The sequence below is a fragment of the Dromiciops gliroides genome, chromosome 2 (genome assembly GCF_019393635.1).
Source record: "Dromiciops gliroides isolate mDroGli1 chromosome 2, mDroGli1.pri, whole genome shotgun sequence".
In the NCBI taxonomy this organism is placed as follows: Eukaryota; Metazoa; Chordata; class Mammalia; order Microbiotheria; family Microbiotheriidae; genus Dromiciops; species Dromiciops gliroides.
In genome coordinates this window covers 524,462,987-524,488,086 of record NC_057862.1, presented here as the reverse complement: position 1 = coordinate 524,488,086, position 25,100 = coordinate 524,462,987, and the positions used below count along the sequence as shown (strand labels likewise).

General features: G+C 44.3%; 1 protein-coding gene across 2 annotated transcripts; it reads left to right on the top strand.

Annotated features, from left to right (window-relative positions):
- Window positions 1–255: 255 nt before the first annotated feature.
- On the top strand, window positions 256–16,569 carry RNF122 (ring finger protein 122). Of its 2 annotated transcripts, none has more exons than XM_043985271.1 (6): window positions 256–742; window positions 6,990–7,146; window positions 10,982–11,027; window positions 12,018–12,059; window positions 14,272–14,351; window positions 14,922–16,569. In XM_043985271.1, exons 1-6 carry the CDS (start codon window positions 733–735, stop codon window positions 15,034–15,036), a joined length of 450 nt encoding a protein of 149 aa, XP_043841206.1. In that variant the 5' UTR covers window positions 256–732; the 3' UTR covers window positions 15,037–16,569. The 2 variants fall into 2 exon arrangements, with proteins under 2 accessions (XP_043841206.1, XP_043841205.1); XM_043985270.1 differs by having other exon boundaries at window positions 14,269–14,351; window positions 14,922–16,568.
- The last annotated feature ends 8,531 nt before the right edge of the window (window positions 16,570–25,100 follow it).

Sequence of the window (25,100 nt, the reverse complement as noted above, 5' to 3'; positions counted from 1 at the left end):
CAGCCTCTCCCGGCAGCTGGCTTCCCTTTAAACTTGAGTCTCCCAGATGCCAAGAGAAGGTAAATGAGGAAGGGGGTGGGGGCGAGCAAACTATTACTCCCCCTAAGAAACTAAGATCCGCCAGCTAATAGAAGCGGAGGGGAGGAGGGATAGGAGGGGGGAGAAGGAAGAAATCAGGGTCCCATTGGCTGAAAAGGGATGTGACGAATGAAGGGGGCGGAGATTTCCCGGAGTGGTCGGGGAGGGGAGGAGAGCGAGGAGGAGTGGGAGGGGAAAGCAACCCCTGTTCAATTTCTGGTTCTGTGCTTCTGGGCCCCCTGAGAGTGGGACAGGATCCCAGGGACTGAGGTTCTGGGCCCAGCCTCTTTCCTTGCTCTGCTGGCTGGCGGGAGGAAGCGCTCGCCAGCTGGACGCCCCCTCCCCCTCTTCTGCCTCGCTGCCACCCCCACTCCGGCTAGAGTCCAGCTCTTGCATTTCAACTGTTGGGTTTAGCTCTTGGGGACTTTTTTGTGTTTGTATATTTCCTCCTCATTCTCCTTTGTTAGTCGGAAAACCTTCCAGGCTGGAGGGAGGGACGACCCGGTTCTCATGGAAGGCAGCTGCCGCTAAGCACCCCCTCCTCAGCCCTGAAAGTGCTCGAGGAAAAAAAAAAAGGCTCCCCCTACTCCCCGCTCCGACCCGTTGCCTGCTTTCTCTCCGCTGTAGCCAGCTGCTACAGCTCCGGCTTCATTGATGCTTAACGGTGAGTAGCCGGGGGTGGGCATCGGGGTGAAGGGGAAAGCACCGCAAGTCACCTATTTGCATAGAACCCGAAAGGGGTTAAAATGATTAAAGACTAAACTCGCGGTTCTCCTGGGTGTCCCTCTTCCTCCTTCCTTTTCCCCCCAAATCTGGGCCAAGTTCTCTGGGGTAACTGAAAGGGACAGAAATACTCCCAAGTAAGACCAATACTGTCTGCCCCACCAGCTCCTGAGATCGGGGGAGACCCCTGGCTTCCTTGAGGTCTATGAGAGGGTCTGAGCCCACCTCAGGTTAAAATGTGAGCCTGAGTGGCGGGTCTAGGACCTGAGCAGAGCCCCGGCTTTGTTTCCCAGCTTCTCTCCCCAGCCCCCTTCCCCCTGCCTTTGTGCTCTCCAACTGTCCTTTGTTGTGGTTGTCGGGAGAGTTAAACCCAAGCATGGGCTGGGATTCTTCCTAGAGGGAGCTCAAGTTCTTGGCAAGAAACTTTGCTGGCAATTTAAAATATGTACAGCATACATATGTTGCCGAAGGATAGGCTCTCTCCTCTTTCTTTGTTGGAGCGCCTTTGATACCCTGCTTCCTGCTTGAAATATCTAGAGAAGATGCGCACCTACGATTGTTCCAGCTTCTTGGACGAGTATGGCATTTCAAGAGTTTGCCTCAAGCAGATCACGGATAGTTTCGCTGTTGCCTTCTGGATGGAGCCCCCAGCTTAGGACCCAGGGCCAAAGTAATTTTTTCCTGGCTTCCTTGCTCCCCCTGAGATCATTCATTTCAAACCTGTGAGAGTCACCAAGTTCCTTACAGCTGAAGTTTTGTTTTGTTTTAACCTAGAAGGCAGCGTGAGAACTAGTATTGTCTTTTTAATAGGGAAGCAGCGGCTTTCTTAGCAGAACAGTCTAAACGGCTGGAATAAAAGTGAGAAGAGTGTTTATATAGTGTCTTTAGGTTTGCAAAGCCTTTGAATATGTTTTCTCATTTGACCTTCTCTATACTGAGGTGTGTGCTGTTATCCTTCTTTTACTGATGAGGAAACTGAGGCTAAGTGAGGTTTAGTGACTTGTCCAGAGTTACATGATGACTATCTGAACCTGGATTTGAACTTAGGCCTTTCTGTTTCCTAGTCCAATGCCCTATCCACTCACTGCCCCACCTACCTAAAAACCAACAGATTTCCATTCTTCTGAGTATTGCTGGCTGGGTGGCTAGTGAAGAGAGTATTTTCTTAGGTTCCTGCCAGATCTTGGATTAATGATTTCAAGAAGGTTTTGTTTTAAGGCTGGGATGGGGGAATGGTGTCTGTGTCCCTTCTCCATTCTTCTTCTCCCTCTCCCCCCTCCCAATCGACTTCCCTGAAAATTAAGCAAACTATGCTGGAAGAATGTAGCAGCACTAGATCTTGCCCAGAAACCCAGACTAATGATCAGCCTTTACCAGCTTCCCTTGGTTCCTTTCTTGGCTCACCTTCTTCATGACATCATCCCCTCTTGCTTTGCCTCAGGGAGATGAGACACTCAAGATCTCTGGGATCCCTTTGGAAAGCCCCTCCAAGCCATGGGTATTTGGGGATTCAATCAAAGGAAAGCTTGATGGGAAAGAAATCAACTCTATTGTAATCCTGATCTTTTGGTCTCATTTTTTGAGTTCTTATCCTGATTTCCTTCTGAGGGTTTGAACTCCCATGGAGTCATTTCTTGAACTTCTCAGCTCTTAAAATGACCAAGGGAACCAGCTCCCTTTCTGCCAGAATGAGGTAACTGATCTTGTCTTGTATAAAACATCTGGGGCCCTCTGCTTCCTGTTCTCTGGGCCCTGGAGAACGAGGCGTTCCTCTAGGTTCCTCTAGGTTCCTCTAGCCCCATGGTACTGGACCAGAGTTTCCATTCAATTTAATTCAGAAAACATTAAGCACCTACTGAATGCAGAGGAAGAGATACAAAGATGAGGAGGGAGGGGACTTCCACAGGCCCTTCCCTCAAGGAACTTATCACCAAGGGGTCTGGGTAGAAGAAAATATAGACCCTTCCTGCCCTGAAAGAATTTACAGGTGAATATACCAATTAGGATAATAATCTGGGAAGGCTTTCTAGAAACCTGAGCAGGATCCTGAATGAAGAAATACAGCTGACTACGAAGCTTTTCTCAATCTACCAAGCCTTAAGGGGAACAACTCACCTCCAAACTATAAGGGTGGACTGAGGCACTCTGGGTCAGTAAGTCTGTCAATTCTATTCCCAAGAGAAAGCAGTGACAAAACACCTATGCTCCAAGAGAAATATATGCTAAAGAAAACAAGATCTTCACCCACAAGTTAGAAGACTCTTGCAGATGATATGATTCAGTTCACAAAGTAGGCAATGGAGAAGGAAGTGATAGGGGGCTACAAAAAGGGCTTACGTCCCCAGAGATATTTTTTTTCCCAATGATAAGGCAATTCCATCTTCTTTCTATACTGCTCTCCTCCTGAACCTACCTTTGCTATCTCTTTAAAGGAACATGCATCCAGAGTCCCAATGTCTTAAGCCTGAAAATGGAAGATATTATTTGTGTGTCCTTGGGCAAGCAACTTAACCCACCTTGGGCCTCAATTTCTTCATCCACAAAATGGGAGGTCCCTCCTATCTCTAGAACCATAAAGTCTCTTTTTTCCAGCTTGACCTCTTCTGTTTCTACTAGGGGAGAGAAGACTTTGGGTCAGTCTTAGACACCAGTTCAGAGGGTGTAGTTATTACCAGAAGGACCTCATCCTTTTTGTTATAAGTTATAAGCTGACCTTGCAGGGTTCCTACAAGAACCCTGAGCATTGTCATAGTAAGATGTATTCATTGTCCGAAGGTTTCTGATGAAAGCCCCTCCCCACTCCCACCCCCCTCAAGGATAGATCCAGAGAGATGACATAAAATCAACAACCTTTCCTCATAAAGCAGGTGCTATCAGGCCACTCTTTTCCTGGAATAGTCCCTTCAATCGTTCCTCCAAAAAGCATTTATGTACCAGGCTCTCTGCAAGGTGCTGGAGTTAGTGGGATAAAAAAAAAAGCCCAAAACTCCTAGAACTTCTCATCTGATACTTGCTTGTAGAATACATACACTGGCTTTTCTATGTTTACCATAATAGCCAAATATTAGCTCCTTAAGGGCAGGCACTGTTTTATTTCTGTTGTTGTCACCCAACCCCCAGTAGGCATCGTGGCCTAGTAGACATGGAGCTAGTCTTGGAGTCGCAAAGAGCTGGGTTCAAGTCCTGTGGCTGATATGTGACCACGGGATAGTCGACTTTAGTGCCCTAGCAATTCTCAAAGAATATAAATTGCAGACCAATTTCCTATCTGTGGTCAAGGGAGTTTCCATATTAGAAGTTTTATTCATTGAAATCATAGGTCTGAACTTTAACACCCCACCCCCTTCCTCCAAAAAAAAATAGTATCTGGAATGTAAGATCTGAGATTTAGAGCTAGAAGAAACCTTAGAGAATGATGACTATACATACATATACACACACATTTTACAGATGAAGAAACTGAGACACAGAAAGATTAAGTGACTTGCACCTGGGTCACAGAGCTGGTAAGTATCTGAAGTGAAATTTGAACCCAGGTCCTCCTTACTCCAACTACAATGCCACTGACTGCACTGTTGTTCAGTCATTTCAGGCAACTCCAACTCTTTGTGACCCCATTTGGGGTTTTCTTGGCAAAGATACTGGAGTGGTTTGCCATTTCCTCCAGGTCATTTTACAGAGAGGAAACTGAGGCAAACAAGGTTAAGTGACTTGTCCAGAGTCACAAAGCTAGTATTAGATTTGAACTCAGGAAGATGAGGGTCAGTGCTCTACCCTCTACCCAAATTACACCTCAAAGAGGATGCCTCTACATACTAGACACTTAATAAATGCTTATTGAATTTGCCTCCCCAGATGGAAATTTGAAGCTTCTCCATATTTCTTCACTTCTAAGGGTTTTCTTCTTCCTCTGTCACCCTGTATGAAATATCTGTCATCTATTAGGGAGAGAGAAAAGGTTCACCAGATTTTGATGGGGACCTGTGAAAAGAGGTTGATGGGAATCAAAATCAAGAGATGGTCAAGAATTGAGCCAAATAGGGCAGCTAGGGGGTGCAGTGGATAGGGCATTGGCCCTGGATTCAGGAGGTCCTGAGTTCAGATCTGACCTCAGACACTTGACATTTACTAGCTGTGTGACCTTGGGCAAGTCACTTAATCCTCATTACCCCACGCAAAAAAAAAAGAAAAGAAAAAGAGTTAAGCCAAATAGCTTTGACTTCACTCCTCATAATACTTATTCCTCCAGTGCCCTGGTGTCTCATCCTGGGTTAGCCTATTATCTGAAATGGGTTGCCTAACCAGCCTTGGTTTTCTTTTTTATCCTTACATGACTGGCAGTGTTTCCATATGATCCATTCTGGAAGCAATGGCATGTCCTGGGGGAAACTCTAGGGGCCCTTGAAAGTCCTTTAATTCTGATTTGTTAAGGATCAATGTGCTTAAATGATCAATGGGTGACTGGAGCACTTTTAGATTTAAAAATGCATTTCCTCATAACAATCTTGTGAGATGAATAATGTGAGTATTATTTCCACTTTGTGGATGAAGCTATGCTGCCCAGAAAGGTTATTTAACTTGCCCATAGTAATATAGTTCGTTTTTTTATTTGCCCATGGTCATATGGCTAGTTTAAGAGCTCACCCTGCCTCACAAGGCTAGTTTCAGAGCCAATACTTGGACCCAAGTCGTCTGACTAAGCCAATATAAACAATGTAAGGAAAAACTTCCAGGCTTCCTTCAAGTCCTAGCTAAAGTCTTGCTTAAAGCCTTATTTTCTACAAGAAGCCTTTCCTGATCCCCCTTGATGTTAGTGCCTTTCTGTGATTATTTACAATTTATCCTGTATATGTCTTGTTTATACATAGTTTTCTAGTGTCTCCCCACCTAGAGGAGGCTAGGTGCCTCACTGAACATGGAGTCGGGAAGACCTGAGTTCAAATACAGCTTCACTCATTTACTAGTAGTGTGACCCTTGGAAAGTTATTTAACCTCTGCCTGCCTCAGTTTCCTCAACTGTATAATAACAATAATAGCAATTGACTCCCAGGGTTGTTGTGAGGATCAAATGAGATAACATTTGTGTAAAGCACCTAGCACATAATAGGTTCTTAATAAATTCTTGTTTCCTTTTTCCCCCATTAAATTGTGAGTTCCTTGAGAGTAGGGACTGTCTTTTGCCTTTCCTTGTATCCCCAGAACTTACCAAGGTGTCTAACATATAACAGGCTTGCTTATTTTCTAACAGACTAATAGTAGGGGTTGTCCAAAAGTAGAAATGGGTCCCCTTGGGAAGTTGTGGGTTCCCCTGCCCTGGAGGTTTTTGAGCAGAGGTTCAATGTCTGCTTTGGGACATTTCATAGATGGGGTGCTTTCTAGACTAGATATGGGGTTCTTAACTTTTTGTTGTCATGAACCCTTTGAGAGTTTGATGAATCCTGTAGACCCCTTCTCAGAGTATTATTTGTTGTCAATATTCACAACTAAAAGAAAGGGTAAATTGCTGCTAAAGGTTAGTGAAAATAAAGATTTTTTTTTTAATCAAGAACCCTAGTGTAGGTGTACTGGGTCTCTTCCAACTCACATCTCTTTTATCCCATATTCTATTATACCACTGCTTCTAACAAAGTGAAGAGCCAAGCCAAGCCATCCTTCCATCAAGGCTGTTGTTTAGTCATTTTCAGTCTTGTCCCACTCTTCATGGCCCCGTTTGGGGTTTTCTTGGCAGAGATACTGGAGTGGTTTGCCATGTCCATCTCTAGCTCATCTTACAGATGAGGAAACTGAGGCAAACGGGGTTAAGTGATTTGCCCAAGGTTCCATGGCTAGTAAGTATCTGAGGCCAGAATTGAACTCTGGTCCTCCTGACTCCAGGGTAAGCCCTCTATCTGCTACACCACCTAGCTGTCCTGCATCCCTTGGGTCAGATAGCTTCAAAAACCTTTTCTAACCAGCCTTTGACTGGACCAGCTAGGCAGAAGGACAATCTAATAATAACTAATATGGATGGATGATATAGGTTTGCCAATGCTTTATATATTTCCTATCTCTTTTGATTTCTGACTGAAGCTTCCTCTGCCTCCCTCTGCCTGCCAAGGGGACCATTGATCCCTATGAAGTCATATTTGTTGGAGCTGAGGTGTAATCTTAAGTTCCAACTATGACATTCTCTCATTCTCTCTTTCCAGGATGCGTCTGTGGCCTGGGACTGATCTACAACAACAGGTCGTGCACAATGCCCCCCATCAGTTTCCAGGACCTTCCCCTCAACATCTACATGGTCATCTTTGGCACAGGCATCTTTGTCTTTGTGCTCAGCCTCATCTTCTGCTGCTACTTTATCAGGTGAGTGAAGGAGAGAAGAGTAGAAGGCAGTTTCATCAAAGGGCTTGGGGAGGCCCCTGTCAAAGATTCAGCACTCCTCTGATGCAGAGGCTAAGCCCTCTCTGGCATCTATGGCTCCTTCAATCTCTCTTGCCGTACTTACCCGGCCCTGTCACCTTATTCCAGGGGGTTCAGGAAGTCACATCACAGCTGGTCTGCTCCCTGACTCCTGGGTTACTAGACTCCGGCTTGTTGTGATGATGTTAGTGACACCTTAAGAAATACCCTTCGGGGCAGCTAGGTGGCGCAGTGGATAAAGCACAGGCCATGGAGTTAGGAGTACCTGAGTTCAAATCCGGCCTCAGACACTTAACACTTACTAGCTGTGTGACCCTGGGCAAGTCACTTAACCCCAATTGCCTCACTAAAAAAAAAAAGAAAAGAAATACCCTTCTCCCTCCCCCCATTCCCTCCGAGGGTGACAGGAGGCAGATGGGCATTAGTCACACCAAAAGTACCTCCCCCTGTACTCCTGGGAAATCCCTTCCCTTTCACCATTGGTCCAGGGGCTAATTTTAGCAGGAAGATGTCTGGGGATCGTCTTTACTTAATCCTCCTTCTGAGCCCTTATTTTTGAAAGAGAAAAACTGAAAACACCACTTGTTCCCTATTGCTTTGGGAGCCAGAAGAGCCCATGAGGCTGTGAGGACCCATTGACTCCCAGGAGTCTCTTCTCATTGAACTGTAACATTGGAGGGAGGGACCACAGCTGGTTTCTCAGAGGGCCTTCTCCAGGGATGACCTGCAGGAGGGGATGGACATCAGAACAAAGTGTGTGTGCTGCCTGCTGGGGTCTAAACCGTTCTTCCCAGATGCTGCAGGGAAGACAAGGGAGCAGTGAGATGAGAACTGCAAAAGAAGAGACTCAGGGCCCAGAGTATCTAGGAAGTAGTAGAAAGACAAGTGGATTTAGTATCAGAGGACCTGCGTTTGAATTACAGCTGTTACTCACTAGCCATCTAACATTTTGGAAAATCACTTACTTTCCCTAGACCTATTCTTCATCTCTTTATTGAGGAGTTTGGCCTAGGTGATGGCTAAAATCCCTTCTACCTCTAAATCCCGTGAATTTAGATTCCTAAATATTCTTTTGGATACCTGATGGAAGAGGCTGTTGAGAAAAGTACACAAGTCACTGACCTAACCCTCTTGAGAAAGAGGACATATCTTTGTGGTTTGTAGTATTGGCCTCAGATCTGACATTACTTCTTTGCCATTCTCTTAACTTGTAATTTTTCAGATCCATGTCCCCAAGCCTGGCGTTTTCTAGTTTAGGGTTTCTGCAGACAAGATCATGAAATCATAGAGATGGAAGGAACTTTGGAAATCATTTTGTCCAGACCCTATCAAAGTACAGAGAAAGAAAAAGGTCCAGAGAGGAAAACTGACTTCTCCCGGGTCACACGGCCACTTAAGTACCAGAAGCAGGACAACAATCTGGGTCAAAACAGTGGTTTCTTTTTTCTTCTTGTACTATTTATTTGATCCCAGACATTTGGGAGGGCAAGACTAAAGAAGGAAAAAGAACAGAGAGATCTGTTTTACTTCTTCGAAAGTGGCTCTTTTTCTGTCCCAGTTCACAGTTTGCCTTGGTACAAAAGAGAGGGGAGCACCCTGCCCCACTGCCTCCCTTCTGACCAGGACATTCTGAGGAGGAAAGATCATCTCGGGAAAGTCCCCAGGAGAGGCTAGAGAAATACCTCAGATGATTTATTTATCATGGGGCCTTGTGGACTCTTGAAAATCAACTCTGGTGATGCTTCTGCCTCACACCCCCACCCCTACCCTGAGCTACCTGGGTAGACTAGAGAATGAAGTGACCAGCACAATATCCTGGAAGGAACATCAGACTAGGGAATCCACCACTAACTGAATGGGAGGCCTTGGGAGTCAAACTTCCTCGCCGGCCCTTGGTTTCATCCTCTCAAATGAAGGGTGCGGACTAGAAGATTGCTAAGAAAAGGTGGTAGGCTGGTTTTGGGGAACGAGTGCTGGATTTGAACTCAAGCCCCAGGTTCAAACGAATCCTGATTACTTATCACCTGTGACAATAAGTAGTTAAATTCAAGTCACTTCATTTTCTTGGCCTTGGTTTCCTCAACTATAAAATGAGGGAATTGAACTATGACCTCCAAGGTCCCTTCTAGTTTGGATCTTTGGGGGGGGGGGTTATCCTCCAAATCCAATAATCCTCTTCCTTCCCTTTCCTGTCTCTTCCTCAATCCCTCTCCTGCCAGGAGGCGGTGGAATAGGTGGTTTGGGTAGGAGTACCCAGCATTGCCCTAGGCGGGCCAATGACTGAGGGTTGGCATTACAAGGCACAGAGGGAAGCCTGGGGGAGCCATGTGTCACTGGCATTTCTCTTCACCATTTACTACTTTGGCTAAAGGTAAAAGAACAGCTGAATAACCACAGGACTCCAAAACCTGCCCAGTCCTCAGTGGCATGGCTGCCACCTGGCCCTGGAGCCGCAACCTTCCCAAATGCTCAGCCTAGCTGCTGCTGCTGTTGGGAAGTTCTGGGGTCTGTGTGTGAGGGAGACAGACAGACAGAAAGGAAGGAAGAACAGAGAGAGGCAGAGAGAAGGGAGGGAGAGAGTGGGGGAGAAACAGAGAGATGAGAAATTGTGTGTCTATGGCTGTGGATGAATGTGGCATTTTGTGTGTCTCTTTGTATGTGTGTGGGAGAATGGTGGCTTGTGTGTATGAGAGAGAGAGAGAGAGAGAGAGAGAGAGAGAGAGACTGAGACTTTATGTATTTCTATGTCTATATATAGAAAGAGACCCAGGCATAGAAGCCACTTCCTTTCCAGCCTTCTCAGTTTCCTTCTCAGCCAAAATGGGACCATGACCGCCTACCCCCAAACCGATGAGCTCATCAACACACAACTAGAAGCAATTCCCTGGTTCCCCTTCTTCCCCTGGCTCATTCTTCTGGCTTCCCTCAGGGCCTGCCTGCCTCTGCTCCCCAAGCAGGATGAGGGGGACATCAAAGCAGGAAGTGGCAGGAAAGGGACGATTATGGGGGGTGGGAGGCTGGCCTTATTGTTTCTGTGGGAGGAGAGGAGCCTGCTGACTGTATTTTTAAATGGCCCCATTGAAACCAGAGGGTATTTTTAGATGCCTTGCTCATCCGACAGCTGAGAGGGCCACCTGCCCAAAGCTGTTGGCACTACATTCCCAGTTTGGTGCCCTGTTGCCCTTGTTCATCCTGTCCTTCCCCCTCCCCGTCCCCTAGCTGAACCTTTCCCAGAGTGGAGCCTGCTTCCTTCCATTCCAGCCAGCAAGCAACCTCCCTCCCTCCCTCCCCTGCCACCCATTCTGAGAGGTCACATTTATCCTCCCCTAGTGGCAGCAGAGGGTAAGGGTAAGAGGGGTTGAAACAGTTGCCTTGAGCCCAAATTTCCACATAGCAAAAGGCAAATTAAAGATGGGTATTGCAAGAGCCAATCTTTAAACTCTGGGACTGGGGTTCTAGCAGGCTGCAAGCACCCAGGACTTCCCACAGCCTCTGCTACTAACTGGGGGAAATACTGGGGCTGCCGGCTATCTGGTCTTATTTCCCATCCCCCCCAACTCTGGCTGGCAGAGCAGGCTTTGCCATGCCTTCTACCATCTTGCCCTTCTCACTTCTGTCTTGTTGATCTCCCCACCCCACCCCCATCCCTGTCCTGGGCCTCTGTAACAGTCTGAGCAGTTGTAGGAGTGGGAAACTGACTCTGCTTTCCTAGTAATCACTAGATAAATAACCGCTAGATAACCTACTAACTCCTTCCCCTATTTCTTTCTTTCCCCAGCAAACTCAGGCACCAGGCACAGAGTGAGCGGTACGGATATAAAGAGGTAACATGCACTTCCTGCACAACAGGGGTATACCCCAAAACCTTTGTCCCCACCTCACTTTTGCTTGGGAGATTGGTACCCAAAGTGAACATAAAAGGGAGCAGGCTCTGGTAACAAAGGACTGGGATTCAAATCTGCCTTTGATGTTGATCACCTACATGACTGTGGACATGTCACTTAATCTCCCTAGGTCTTAGTTTGCTCATCTGTAAAGTGAGAAGCTTAAACAAGAGAGCTTGTGACATCCCTTTCAGATTTAGATCCATAATCCTATGGATCTAAAACTCAATCTCCACAGTCTGTCACCCTTATGGTTTACTCTTAGGCAGCCTCAGTGCACCCTGGAGGTGAAACTCCCCTTCAGCCATTTCCATCTGCCCCAGACAAGAGAATCCGAAGCCACTGCCTATTGATGAGAGGGAAAGGCAATGGCATTCCACGGTCTTTGAGCACAGCCCCTTTCATAAGACAACATTCCCCATCAGTATCTTCATGGAACCCTAGGACTTCATCATCAACAAGTGTTTATTAAGCACCCTACTATGTGTTCAGGCCTACTATGTGTTAAGTACTTGAGATACAAAAAAAGGCAAACACAGTCCCTGTCCTCAGAGCTCATGTGCTAATGGGAAGACAACTTCAAACAGCTTTGTGCATACTAGACCTATATTGTGAAGGAGAGATCATCTCAGAGCAAAGATTACTAGCATTTGGGTCAGGGGACAGGATTGGGAAAGATCTTTTGGAGGAGGCAGAATTGAGCTGAGTCTCAGCTAGGAGGGAGGGCATTCGATGGCTGGGAGACAGCCAGTGAAGAGACCAGGTTTGGAAGATGGGGTGTCATGTTCAAAGAACAGCAAGGAAGCCACTACATCATCGCTGGATAGAGTACTTAAGAGGGAGGAAAATGGAAGAAGATTGGAAAGGGGTCCATGTTCTGAAGAGTTTTAAATGCTGAACCTAACAGTCTTTTTCTTCTCTTCCTTTCAGGTGGTACTGAAAGGCGATGCCAAGAAGTTACACTTATATGGGGTGAGTGTATCAGGGAAAGGGAAGGATGGAGCTAGAATCATCATTTATTCCCTCAACCTGTGTCCTTGGAGGTGGGGAGGAGGGAAGGGGTTTTCTCTTACCCCTTTCCTGAAGACTGACCAAAGAAATTTCTTTAATATATCTTTGTTGTGATCTGTACGAATATTGTTTCCGTTAGATTATAGCCCCTCCTGGCCTAGTTTTAGACATCTGGATGGCACAGTGGATAGAATGCTGGGCCTTGAGTCATGAAGACTCATCTTCCCGAGTTCAAATCTGGCCTGACACTTACTAGCTGTGTGGCCCTGGGCAGGTCATTTAACCCTGTTTGCCTTAGTTTCCTCATCTATAACATGAACTGGAGAAAGAAATGGCAGACTACTCCAGTATCTCTGCCAAGAAAACCCCAAATGGTGTCATGAAGAGTCAGATACAACTGAAAATGACTGAACACACCTAGTTTTATGAATTTCTCTGATGGGGACAAAGTCATTCTTCACCTGGTGGCCAGTTTTCTGGTGATCAGTCTTCATACTGGTAGAACCTGCCAACTCTTTGTGCTCCACTTGTCATAGTCTTAGAGAATTGAGTCACTTCCACACCATCATGGAAGCATTAGAGTAGGACTTGAGTGGAGACATTCCTTCATTTATTTATTTATTCAACACATATTTGTTCATCTGATTCTCGAACCTCAGGGAGCTTACAGTCTAGTAAAACCTAAAGGTTTTGATGCATCTCCCAACAGAAGATGCATTCTTTACAACCAGAGTGATTCCCAGGGGACAGATAAAAGTCAGTGTTTCCTGAAGGGAGAAGGGTGGGGGGCAGTGCTGAAGATGGAGGAGAGGATCAGAATCCCTTCTCTTCTTTGTAAATTACATGAAGAAGTTGGTAATAAATAGAAATTCTTTTTTTTTTTGAGAGGCAATGGGGGTTAAGTGACTTGCCCAGGGTCACACAACTAGTAAATGTCAAGTGTCTGAGGTCAGATTTGAACTCAGGTACTCCTGAATCCAGGGCCGGTACTTTATCCACTGCGCCACCTAGCTGCCCCCTAGAAAATAATTCTAAAAGAGTTTTGAGCAGATATATGGCTAAGAGAACCATTAATAGCTGCAAAAAGAAGCTGGGCTATGTACTTCATCTTTAAGTTGTAAATTACCCTTCCCTGTGCCACATCCTTGGAGTCTTTCTTTTTTTTCAGTAGAATACTGAGCTAGAATATGGTATAGTGGAAAGATCTGGAGTCAGAGGCCCTGGGTTTGAATCCCAGCTCACCACTTTAGCTATTTATGTAACCTTGGGCATGTCATTTCTATTCTCTGGGGCTCAGTTTCCTCATTTATAAAGTGAAGGGGTCAGACATAGTGGCCTCTAAACCCCCTTTTCACTCTAAAATCTATGACTGTGGATCAAAGCCAATATGACAGTTCTTGCTCCTGCCACTGCCCTTTCCCTTGGACCAATCCTCCCCTTACCATAGATATTCTCCCTGTGGCTAACCCATTTCTATCTCTTTCCGGCTCCACCTCACTAGGAAAACTATAGGCCAGGTCATTCCTAGTCCTGTTGCATACACACACATATACAACTGATTCCAATTTATTGTTTCCAAATCAATGCATCTGTTTACAGACTTTAGTCTCTCCGAAGAAGTTCATAGTTTGCCAAAACACTCTTTTGACCATTTTTTCCCTTGGAGGGTAGGCGGTGGTAGAGGAAAGATGAATGATCTATGTGTCTATAAACAATACACGCAGAGTTCTTCAGGGAGTAGGAGGTGTAAGGAGACAGATGGCTAAACAGACAGGACTTCCCCTCACCCCATTCTCTTTTCCCAGTATGTTCCATTTTGTAGTAGCAGTGAGCAAATCTCTTCTCCTTCAGCCTCAGTTTCCTCACCTGTAAAACAAGAGGATCAGGTTAAATGGTCCCCAAGGTCTCTTTGGGTTGTGAAAACTATGATCCTAAGTTCACAGATAAGTCTTAAACTCCAAAGGTGATGATGTACTCTTCCAAAGATTAAGACTGATGCCTCCTTAGGCTATACATCTGGCCTCTGCCCTCTTTAAGTTCAGTAGTTTTCCAGTTGGGGGAGGAGGTTAGTGTGCAGGCAATTACAAGGTATGGGGGGGAATAAAATGATCTCTAAGTTTGGGCTGAGTGGAATCTTACAACTCACTCTCCTGTTCCCCTCTGTTCACAGCAGACTTGTGCTGTCTGCCTAGAAGACTTCAAGGGGAAAGATGAGCTTGGTGTGCTACCTTGTCAACACGCCTTCCACAGGAAGTGAGTCATCACCACGGGGACCTCTGGGTGTGTGTGGTGGGGTGCCTTTTCAGCCAGGAGAGACATAAGCACTTCCCAAGCGCCCCCCCCCCCCCGCCATGATTTCCTCCCCACTGAGATGGAGGATGAAAGACAATGAGGAAACCTGTTTCTCCTATGGTGCTCTTGGCCCTGCCTCCAGCAGGCCCTTGCCTAGTCCGGGAACACTGCCATGCCAGGCAGTCCTAATGGTGGGGAGGGACCAGGGGGGCCAGGGCTAGAATTCTGATAACATCCATAGTGTTGTGATGTGGTGTCAGGAGATGTGGGTTCAAACACGAGCTCTGCCACTTACTATCAATGTGACCCTCAGCAAGTACTGGAGAAAGTACTTTGGAAACCTTAAAGCACAACAGAAATGTTCGTAAATAACAATAACTAATATTATCTGGTTGGGTCTTTTGCAGGACAATGTGGGGAGGCTGGGCCAGGTAGGGAGGAGGGTGGTGGAAGGAAAGAGAGAAGAATGCTGGGTTGAGGGTGAAGTCCCTAAGTTAAGCAGTGAAAGAAACCCGTGTCCTCTCCCTGCAGGTGTCTGGTGAAGTGGCTGGAAGTCCGTTGTGTCTGTCCCATGTGCAATAAACCCATTGCTGGCCCCCCAGAGGCCACTCAGAGCATTGGCACCCTTCTGGATGAACTCGTCTGAACACCACCTTTTCCCTAGGATTCAGATGCCTAAATGCCAAGTGCCTGCCTGGTCTGCTCTTAAACTGCATGGCCTACAGTGTGGCAGGTGCCCCTTGGGGACTGTCCCTTTAGCTGGAAAGAGAACGGGCAAGCTGGTCCTTGCCCTTCCTTAAGAAGGAGCGAAGTCTAGAGTCTCCTTCTCCTTCTCCCTTCCCCCTCCAGCACTCTGACATCTCCTTCCCTGCTACTCTACGTTGTTGGTGTCACTCACGGGTCAGGGCTGCTGGGTTGTGGTGCTGGACCTTCTGCTTTGTTCTTTGCTGCAAAGAAATTAGGCAACTCCTGACACAATGAAGGGTATGGGTCTGAGCAAAAGGGACCAAGGGCCATCAGGAAAATCAAAGCCCAAGTGACCAGGAATGGGCAAGTAACTTACCCCACCCAGGCAGGAACTTCTTAATGAAATTCTCACAGTTTCTCCCTCATGTGTGTGGAGAGGGGGGGACAGAAGCAAGGAATGGGGAGGAAGGGATGAGGCAGGCCCTGTCCTCACTGGTAATTCTTCCTTCCTCTTTCCCCACCTACCTTCAAGCAGGTGTCTGGATGAAAGAAGGGATACAAGGAGTAAGGCCCAGGTTGGGGGGACTAGGGAGGGTAGTAGATAACAGGGGAGTTCTGCCTGTGGCAGAGATGGCAGAAGGCCAAAAAGCCACCTCCATATTTTTTTTAAAAGTTAATGTTTACATTGGACCTTCAGAAACAGCAGCTGGCTGACTGAACTGACAAAGTGGGAGCAAGCACCCTGCCCAGAGCTGGGATCTGGGGTGCCATCAGTTTCTTAACCTGCCCTTTTCCCACTTCACTTAGTTATTCCTAGAGCTCCTCGTCCCACCCTTCTGGGTCCTAAAGGTTTTGATGCATCTCCCAACAGAAGATGCATTCTTTACAACCAGAGTGATTCCCAGGGGACAGATAAAAGTCAGTGTTTCCTGAAGGGAGAAGGGTGGGAGGCAGTGCTGAAGATGGAGGAGAGGATCAGAATCCCTTCTCTTCTTTGTAAATAGTATTTTTATACCTTAGTCTCCTCACCATCTCAGGCTTTATATATGGGACACTTGGGGAGTCCCATTTCTCCCCATAGTGGGTGGGGGTGGGAAGAAGGGTGTATGCAAAAAAAATATAATAAATGAATAAAGAAAATTGTCTAACTCTGTTGTTGCTGTAGATGTGGTCAGAGCCCATCAGGAGGATCCAGGATTTTAGCTCCTCTAATGATAATTAAGGAAAGCCAAAGACCCCTCCTTCACCTCAGAGCTGTCTTCATAAAGGAAATTCTGCTATTGGCACTGGGGTTACCTGTATACACTAGAATGAAACTGTCACCAACATCCATAGACATGTCAGATTTTTCTATATTGCCTTGTCTTAGAGAAGAATGGATTTGGAAGTCAGAAAAAATGAGTGTGACTTCTTGTCTCTATCACTTACTGCAATTTTGGGCAAGTCACTTACCTGCTCTGATCAGTTCATTCCACTATTTATGGTCCCAGCCCCTCAAAATCTGGACAGACACGGACTGAGTCCAATTTGGGGGACAGACCCCAAATCACTTCCCCTCAAGTTGTCCCTAATATGACTTTGTTCTGGTTGGTGTCAAAATATATCTTGTGTCACCACAGATGTGGGGAAGAGGGTTTCTAGATGCTATGTAAGCACTCAAGGCAACAATAAATACAAAGGAGATAGGATGATCTTTCCTCTGATTTACAGAAAATGCAAAAATAAAATAAAGGACTCAGAATGAGCCAGAAATAATTTTTCTTTGTTAGTAAGTCCTGACTTTTCCCAGGATCCTAGAGTCCAGAAGCAGGGTGGCAAAGTCAAGAGAACATAGGTTCAAATCCTTTTTTTTTCACCTATTAACCCTCTACAGGCTTCAGTTTCCTCATACACAAAATAAGGGCATTGGAGTAGATGACCTTGAAGGTCTCTTGCAGCTGGAAATCTATGGTCCTCCAGATCATTAGCCTATGGTTTGAATTTTTCAGAATGGACAAGAACTTGGAAGTTTCTAAGGAGGTTGGTGCCTCCTATTCCAGTGAGTCCCTATTTCCACCCCAGGGACCTACTGGGTCTTGGCATAGCACACCTCACAACATTGGTACTCTCCTCTGAAAGGAAGCACTTGGAGTTGCTAGAAAGATGAGGGTTAAACCCCATCCTATCAGACCTGCACTATTCAAATAACCCAAATTCATCATTTAAGGAGGGGTTGGTTTCCTTCCCCAAATCATGGCTTAGAAAATTGCTCTGTTTGCTTAGGGGGTCTCACTCGTAATTTCTCTACAAGAGGCTGGTGCTGCCCAGGAATACCACTTCTCAGTAAAAGTCTCATTCCCCAAACTATCAGACTTTGACTTCCTACCCGTATAACCCCCTGAGGCTGGAAGGGCCACAGAAAAATCCCCTTTTGTCAATAGGATGATAAAAATGGTCCACTTGCTATTTCATAAACAGTATTACAGATCTAGTCCCCATGTGCTTAAACACTGTCCTTTCCTTATGCCTGGAATGCATTCCTTCCTCAACCCTGCCTCTTAGAACCCCTAACATCTTTCTTTAAACTCAATTCAGGTGTCATCGCATATGGCAAACCTTTCCTGATTCCAATTAAATATTGGAGCCTATCCAACTGCCCTGGTAAGAAATCTGGAAGTTTTAAAGACTAGAGGAGAGAGAGAGAGAGAGAAGATCAATGGGTCGATGGATGAATCTGGAACCCTTCCCCACTCAGACCCGATTGTTCTCCCTCTCCAAGTTGCTTGTGCCACAGCTTTCCCAAGACTGGTACCAAGGCCTTGGAATAATAATATCTAACAAATATTTAGCACTTTAAAGGTTGCAAAGAACTTTGTGTTATCTCATTTGATCCTTGCAACCATGTGACAATTATCCATCCCCATTTTACAGATGAAGGAAGAAATGGAGGTTACGGGACTTGCCCAAGGTTACACTGTAAGAGTCTGAAGCAGGATTTGAATTTAGGGCTAACTCCAAGTCCAACTCATTCTATTCAATACACCATCTAGTTGGGGCATAGGAGTTGGGGAGTTGGGGGTGGGCCGGAAGGCAGGCCCTTCAATGCCCTTAGCACTTGCCAAGTTTTCTTGAGCCTCTGCCCTCAGGGGCCATTTATGTCTCCTTGGGGGAGAGGAAGATAAGCAAGAAGCAGAGTCATGCTCTGATCTGTCCTATGAAAGGAGGGGGGAAAAGGAAAAGGAATAAAGTACTGAGTCTGCCATTGAAGACTTACTTTTTTAAGTAAGCTAAAAGGGATCCCACTTGGAGGCAACCAATTCTTCTGATTACATTTTTCTTTCTTTTTCTTTCCTTTTTTTTTTGTGAGGCAATGAGGGTTAAGTGACTTGCCCAGGGTCACACAGCTAGTGTCAAGTGTCTGAGGTCAAATTTTGAACTCAGGTCCTCCTGAATACATGGCTAGTGCTTTATCCACACACAATGCTACCTACCTGCCCCCGAGGAAACCAATTCTTACTGTAATCACTGAGACTGCCTCCAGGAGGCCAAAGGAGCATTTCAATACCATCCCATTGGAAGATAAAAAAAATCCCAAAGGCCAGACCACCGTGGGTAGTAAGATCCCCCCTAAATTCACTGATATGTGGGAGATAAAAATAAGATCCAGGTCTCTGCCCTCATCAAGCTTATAAAGTAGAAGGAAGCTATACACAGACAAATAAAATAATAAGTAATATATGCCTTTTCTCCCTGATACCAGGTTTGTGCTGGCCAACTCAAATAGATTGAAGAGAGCCAATTGATAAATTTTCAGTAGGAGCATTTATACTTTTGAGATCAGCAAATGCTACAAACCAGAGTTTCACTTAATGTTTTGTGAATTGTGTCGACTGAAGAAAGTTATAGGCAAACTTTAAAATGCAGATTAAACTTAAAACTGTATCATGAGTACTTTTTTTTAGGAGAGCTGGCTATTAAACCTTTACCAGTACACTGTTGTCTGATAGAAACCTGTGACTTCCTCTGTGCTGGGAACTCTGCGTGTAGAAATCCCCCTTACTTTCCCTCTACCTCATGCAGCTCTGCAGCTGATCTAGAACTGAGAAGAAGCTAAGTGATTTGTCTTGGGTCACCCAGCTAGTGTATGTCAAAAGCAGGTCTTTCTGACTCCAAGGTCAGCCCCACTAGTCTATGCACCATGTTTCTGACTGACAAGTGCATTAGAGAGGGGCAATAGAAAAAAGTTATAGGAAGTTCAAGGAGAAAATGATTCAGGAAGACAGGTGCTTTCAAGGTGTGGGTAGGAATTCAACAAATAACCAGGAGAAAGCATGAGCACAGGGAGAGAAGTCTGAACAGAAAGTACGTGCTGGGAAGTAGAGGGGAAATAGGAGAGGATAGAGAATAGCCCTGTTCAGCTGGAGTATTGGGTACTCAGAGGACTACAGTATGAAACAGAGCTTAAAGGGAACAAAAGGGATCATTTCAAAGAAACCTGGGAAGTTGTATCAACTGATGCTGGAGAAGTTAGCAGAACCGGTATAACAATGTACACAATGAGAGCAACATTGTAAAGATCAGCAACTTAAACTTAAGACCTACGATCAAATTCAATGATAATTCATAACTCCAGAGGACCAACAAGGAAATATGCTGCCCACCTCATGACAGAGAGGTGATGGACTAAAAAGGCAGAATGAGACATTCAATTTGAGCCAATAGAAGATATTTTTTTTTACTTAACTGCATATTGATTAAAAGGATTTTCTTTTTTTCTTTTTTCTTTTTCTCAATAGGGGGAGATATGAGAGAAAAATAAATGTTCATTTAAAGTAAGGGTTTTTAAAAAAAAATGCTGGAGAGAAAAAGAAGGGAATAAGCATTTAGTAAGTACCTACAATGTGCTGCTAAGTGCTTTACAAATATTTCATTTGATTCTCACAACAATCCTGTGAGATTATTATTATTATCATCATCATCTCTATTTTACAGTTGAAGAAAGTGAGGCAGGCAGATGTTAAGTGACATGCCCAAAGTCACATAAACTAGTAATTATGACTTGGGCCTGCCTAACTTCAGGACCAGTCCTTTATCCATTGCAACACCTCGCTGCCTCAGTTTCTTTATTCTAAAGTGGAAATAATGCTCTGCCTCCCTCAGAGAGGATGTATGTCCTCAGACTAAAACTTATAAATGTAAAGTATTATTGTTAATTTCCCCAAATCCCCAGAGAGAGGCTAAGATGAGGTTTATAGGACAGCCACAGATAAGGAAACCAAGGCACAGATGAGTGGAATGATCTTCCCAAGGTCACAAAGGTTAATCAGTGGTGAAGCCTGGACAGGAATTCTGGCTTCCACAATTTTAATACTTTACTGTCTGAGTACCCCCAGGTGAAGGAGAAGAACAGGAAGGTAAGAACCCCTCAGGTTTGGGATTCTAAATTGTCAAGAGATTCTCCTCTCTCCCAATTCTATGTGGCTCCTTCCTCACTGGCTGGTCTGTAACCTCCCCTTAGAGCATCAGCAAACAAACCCAAAATGCCTGGAATATCTCAATACTTCATCTCCTTCCATGTAGCTTCATTTCTCCCAGGAACTAAATATCCATGACATTCTGTAAACATCCTTTAATCGACCAATAAATCTGAGAATGCCAACAAAATTCTCAGAAATTACTTCTTTCTTCTCTGAACATGTTATGGTAATTGCAAATATTTTTTAAAAGAATTTGGAGAGGGCAGGTCTCCTCAATGACTGGGAAAAGGATTCATGTAATTTCTATCATAATTAGCTACTGTTTTATATGTAGCCATTTGCAGTTTACAAAGTGCTATGAATATTTTATTCTACTTTGATTGTTAACCACTCTGTGAGGCAGGTAGTACCTATATTATTTTGCAGCAAAGGAAACTGAAGCACAGGCCAAGTGACTTCTCCAAGGTAACAAAGCTAATTTGCAGTGAAGCCTGAACAGGAATTCAGGTCTTCTGTCTCCAGATCTCGGGTTATTTCCACTATGTCACAGTTGCCCTGATTCACTAATGAAATTGTTTGGCTCCCTCCTTCCTTTCCTCTCTCCTTACTTCCTTTCTTCTTTCCATCTTTCCTTCCTTCCCTCCCTCCCTCCTTTCTTCCTTCCTTCCTTTCCCCTGCCATCCCTATATCACAACCCAACTACCCCTTTACTTTTCTGATTGCCACTCCACTTTCTTCTATTCTCACTGGGCCATTCATCTCCCAGTTAGTTCTAATTTTATCCCCTCCCTCCCTCTTCCTGTCCCCACTTGAGTCCTCTTCTGTTTGCATTTGTGTGATATACACAATAAATAGCATCAAAGGATTGATAGACATGTATTTTTTTAATTAATAAAGTATTTTTTTCCATTACATGTAAAGATAGTTCTCAACTTTTGTTTATACAAGCTTTACAATTTCAGATTTTTCTCCCTCCCTCCCCCCTGCCCTAGACAGCAGGTAATCTGATATAGGTTTTATATATACATATACACATAATAACATTAATCCTATTTCTGCATTAGCCATGTTATAAGAGAAAAAATCAGAGCAATGATGAAAAACCTCAAAATAGAAAAAAAACAACAGCATCAAAAATAAAAGAAATAGTATGGTTCATTCAGCATCTATACTCCGCAGTTCTTTTTTTTTTTTCCTTGGATTTGGAGATCGTCTTCCATCACGAGTTCCCTGGAACTCTTCTGTGCCATTGCATTGGTGAGAAGAATATAGTCCATCACAGTAGGTCAACACTCAATGTTGATGATACTGTGTGCAATGTTCTTCTGGTTCTGCTCATCTCACTCATCATCAGCTCACACAAGACCCTCCAGGTTTCTCTGAACTCCTGCTCATCATTTCTTACAGCACAATAGTATTCCATTGTATTCATATACCACGACTTGTCCAGCCATTCCCCAATTGATGGGTACCCTCTCAACTTTCAATTCCTTGCCACCGCGTAAAGAGCAGCTATAAATATTTTTGTACATGTGGGTCCCCTTCCCCATTCCATGATTTCTTTGGGGAAAAGACCCAAAAGTGGTATTGCTGGGTCAAAGGGTATGCACAGCTTTATTGCCCTTTGGGCATAATTCCAAATTGCTCTCCAGAATGGTTGGATCAGTTCACAGCTCCACCAACAATGGATTAGTGTTCCAATTTTCCCACAGCTTCTCCAACATTTATTATTTTCCTTTTTTGTAATTTTGGCCAATCTGATAGGTGTCAGGTGTTACCTCAGAGTTGTTTTTATCTGCATCTCTCTAATCATTAGAGATTTAGAGCATTTTTTCATATGGGAATAGATAGCTTTGGTTTCTTCATTAGAAAACTGCCTGTTCATATCCTTTGACCATTTCTCAATTGGGGAATGACTTGGGTTCTTATAAATTTGATTTAGTTCCCTATATACTTTAGAGATGAGGCCTTTATCAGAAGTACTGGCCTCAAAAATTGTTTCCCAACTTTCTACCTCCCTTCTAATTTTGGATGCATTGCTTCTGTTTGTACAAAAATGTTTTAATTTAATGTAATCAAAATCATCCATTTTGTATTTTATAATATACTCTAGGATTGATAGACATGTATTAAAGATAATTGAAAATAATAATTGATCATTCACAAGAATCAAATGGAAGCCAAAATAAGGAACGTTAAAGTCCGGGGTGGCAGGGGAGTGATGTTTCAAGCCTTGTTTTTCTCTCTCCAACAAATTATCCATGCCTTAACCCTAGTTCCTCCTGTACCTTTTCTCTGGAATCCCGCTTCTCTGGATCTTCTAGTCTGGAAACCTCCAGGTTTGAACTTCCCAGTTTCTTAGTTGATTGGCATCTCCTTGCCTTTGGTCTCAGAGGTGGGACCCTATTCCTCTGCATACAACACCTGAGCTGCCCTGATATTTGGAATGAAATAGGACCCAGAAATTCAAGTAAAAGTTTGGAGTAATGATTCCCTGTGTTCTGCAAGCAGTCCTTCACAAGCCCATGATAGCCTTACTCTTCCTGCCATGGCCCAAAGACCATGGGACCTGGGGTTCCCCAGTGACATTTCTGAGTTTGTCCTTTCCTTTTCCTGCCCTTTACATTCTTGCTTTAGAAGTGTCAGTCCCCCACCCCAGTATGTATGTGTGTTGGGGATGGGGATGGGGGGGGGTAAGGGAGAAGAGAAGGGAAGGGAGGGGAGAGCCCAAGAAGGGGTATTAGTGAATTGCCCTAGTATGGAAGTATCAGTCCTGGTCTATGGGGAGAGAGGGCAGTGGTCAGAAAGATCCCTTTGGCCCCAACAACAGACCTTAACAAAGAGAAAGGACAATCCTGGCAGATAACCTAGTTTAACAAGATCCTTGGTGAATCTCTAGCTTTAGGTCTGGGAATAGTCCTCCACTGATCAAAAGCCCAGCCCTACCCAATGTCCCAATGCCTTCTTATCCTTTGGAATCCTTTGCCATACTTTTTTTAAGGCTTCACTTATTTATTATAATTTTTAATGTTTTATCTGGTTTAAATGTTTTTTTAAATGTTTTGTTTCTTTATGCTTCTTTTTTTTTCACATAACTGGTTAAGCACAAGAAACTAACAAGCACACTGACCATGTGTGACAAAGTATGCTGCATTTTATACCGGTAATTTGCCACCTCTCCAGCAAAACGAAATATGTTTCATTGCAATGTCTCTGGAATCTGATGACATGGCAAGATGTCTGATATAACATTGTTTTCCTTAACATCATGGTCATTGTGTATGTCATTTGGTTCTTCTTACTTTTTTTTTTTTTTTTAGTGAGGCAATAGGGGTTAAGTGATTTGCCCAGAGTCACACAGCTAGTAAGTGTTAAGTGTCTGAGGCTGGATTTAAACTCAGGTACTCCTGACTCCAGGGCCAGTGCTCTATCCACTGCACCATCTAGCTGCCCCAGTTCTTCTTACTTTGATGTCCATCAATTAATATAATTCTTCCCAAGTTTCTCTGAATTCTTCATATTTTCTCTTTCCTGTGGTACAATAAGATTCCATTTCAATCCTATTTCATGATTTGCTCAGCTATTTCACAATGATGGGCATTCTCTTTCCAGGTTTTTTGGTTTTACTTTACCTATGTTTTATATATATGGGATGCTTCCCTCTATCTTTGACCTGCTTCAGTAGTGGGATCAGTAAATAAAAAAGTATGACAATTTGGGTACTTTTAAAGCATAGTTCCAAATAGTTTTCCAGAATGGTGGCTGTCCATGACTTTCCATCAATCTTCTACCGAACTGAATTGCAAAAAAAAGAAAAGAAAATGTTGGTATTGATAAAAGGAAGAATTTTCCATCCATAAGAATGACGGTACAAAAGTATAGACTACAAAGAGAAGTTGTACTGAGATCTTTAAAAATAGCAAGAAAAGGGGCAGCTAGGTGGCGCAGTGGATAGAGCACTGGCCCTGGAGTCAGGAAGGAGTACCTGAGTTCAGATCTGGCCTCAGACACTTAACACTTACTGGCTGTGTGACCCTGGGCAAGTCACTTAACCCCAATTGCCTCACTAAAAAAAAAAAAGAAAGAAAGAAAAGAAAGAAAAAAAATAGCAAGAAAAAAACTTTCTTGGGTATGTTCCTGGAAACAGAGGAATAGACCTAATGAAATTTTGAGGTCTGTATCATCGCTACAGTTCTAGAAGTGGAAAGTGAAAACATTGTTTGTGAAGTCTAGAATGGAAAGAAATGGCCTAAAGGTCTTGAAAGCATTAGCACTGTCCAAAAAAAAAATTCATCCTTACATGAGGAAAAAACACAGATGTTAGTTAGAGACAATTAGATGGCTCAGTGGATAGTAGTGGACTTACAGTCAGGAAAGACAGTTCAAACCCTGCCTTAGACATTTACTAGCTATGTGACCTTTACCCTCTCTCAGAATCTGTAAAATGGGGTTAATAATAGCACTTACCTCACAGAGTATACACCCCTCCTCTCCTCTGACACTGGCAACACCCTAGTTCAGGTGCAACTGGACTATTGCAATAGCCCTCTGGTTGATCTCCCTGCCT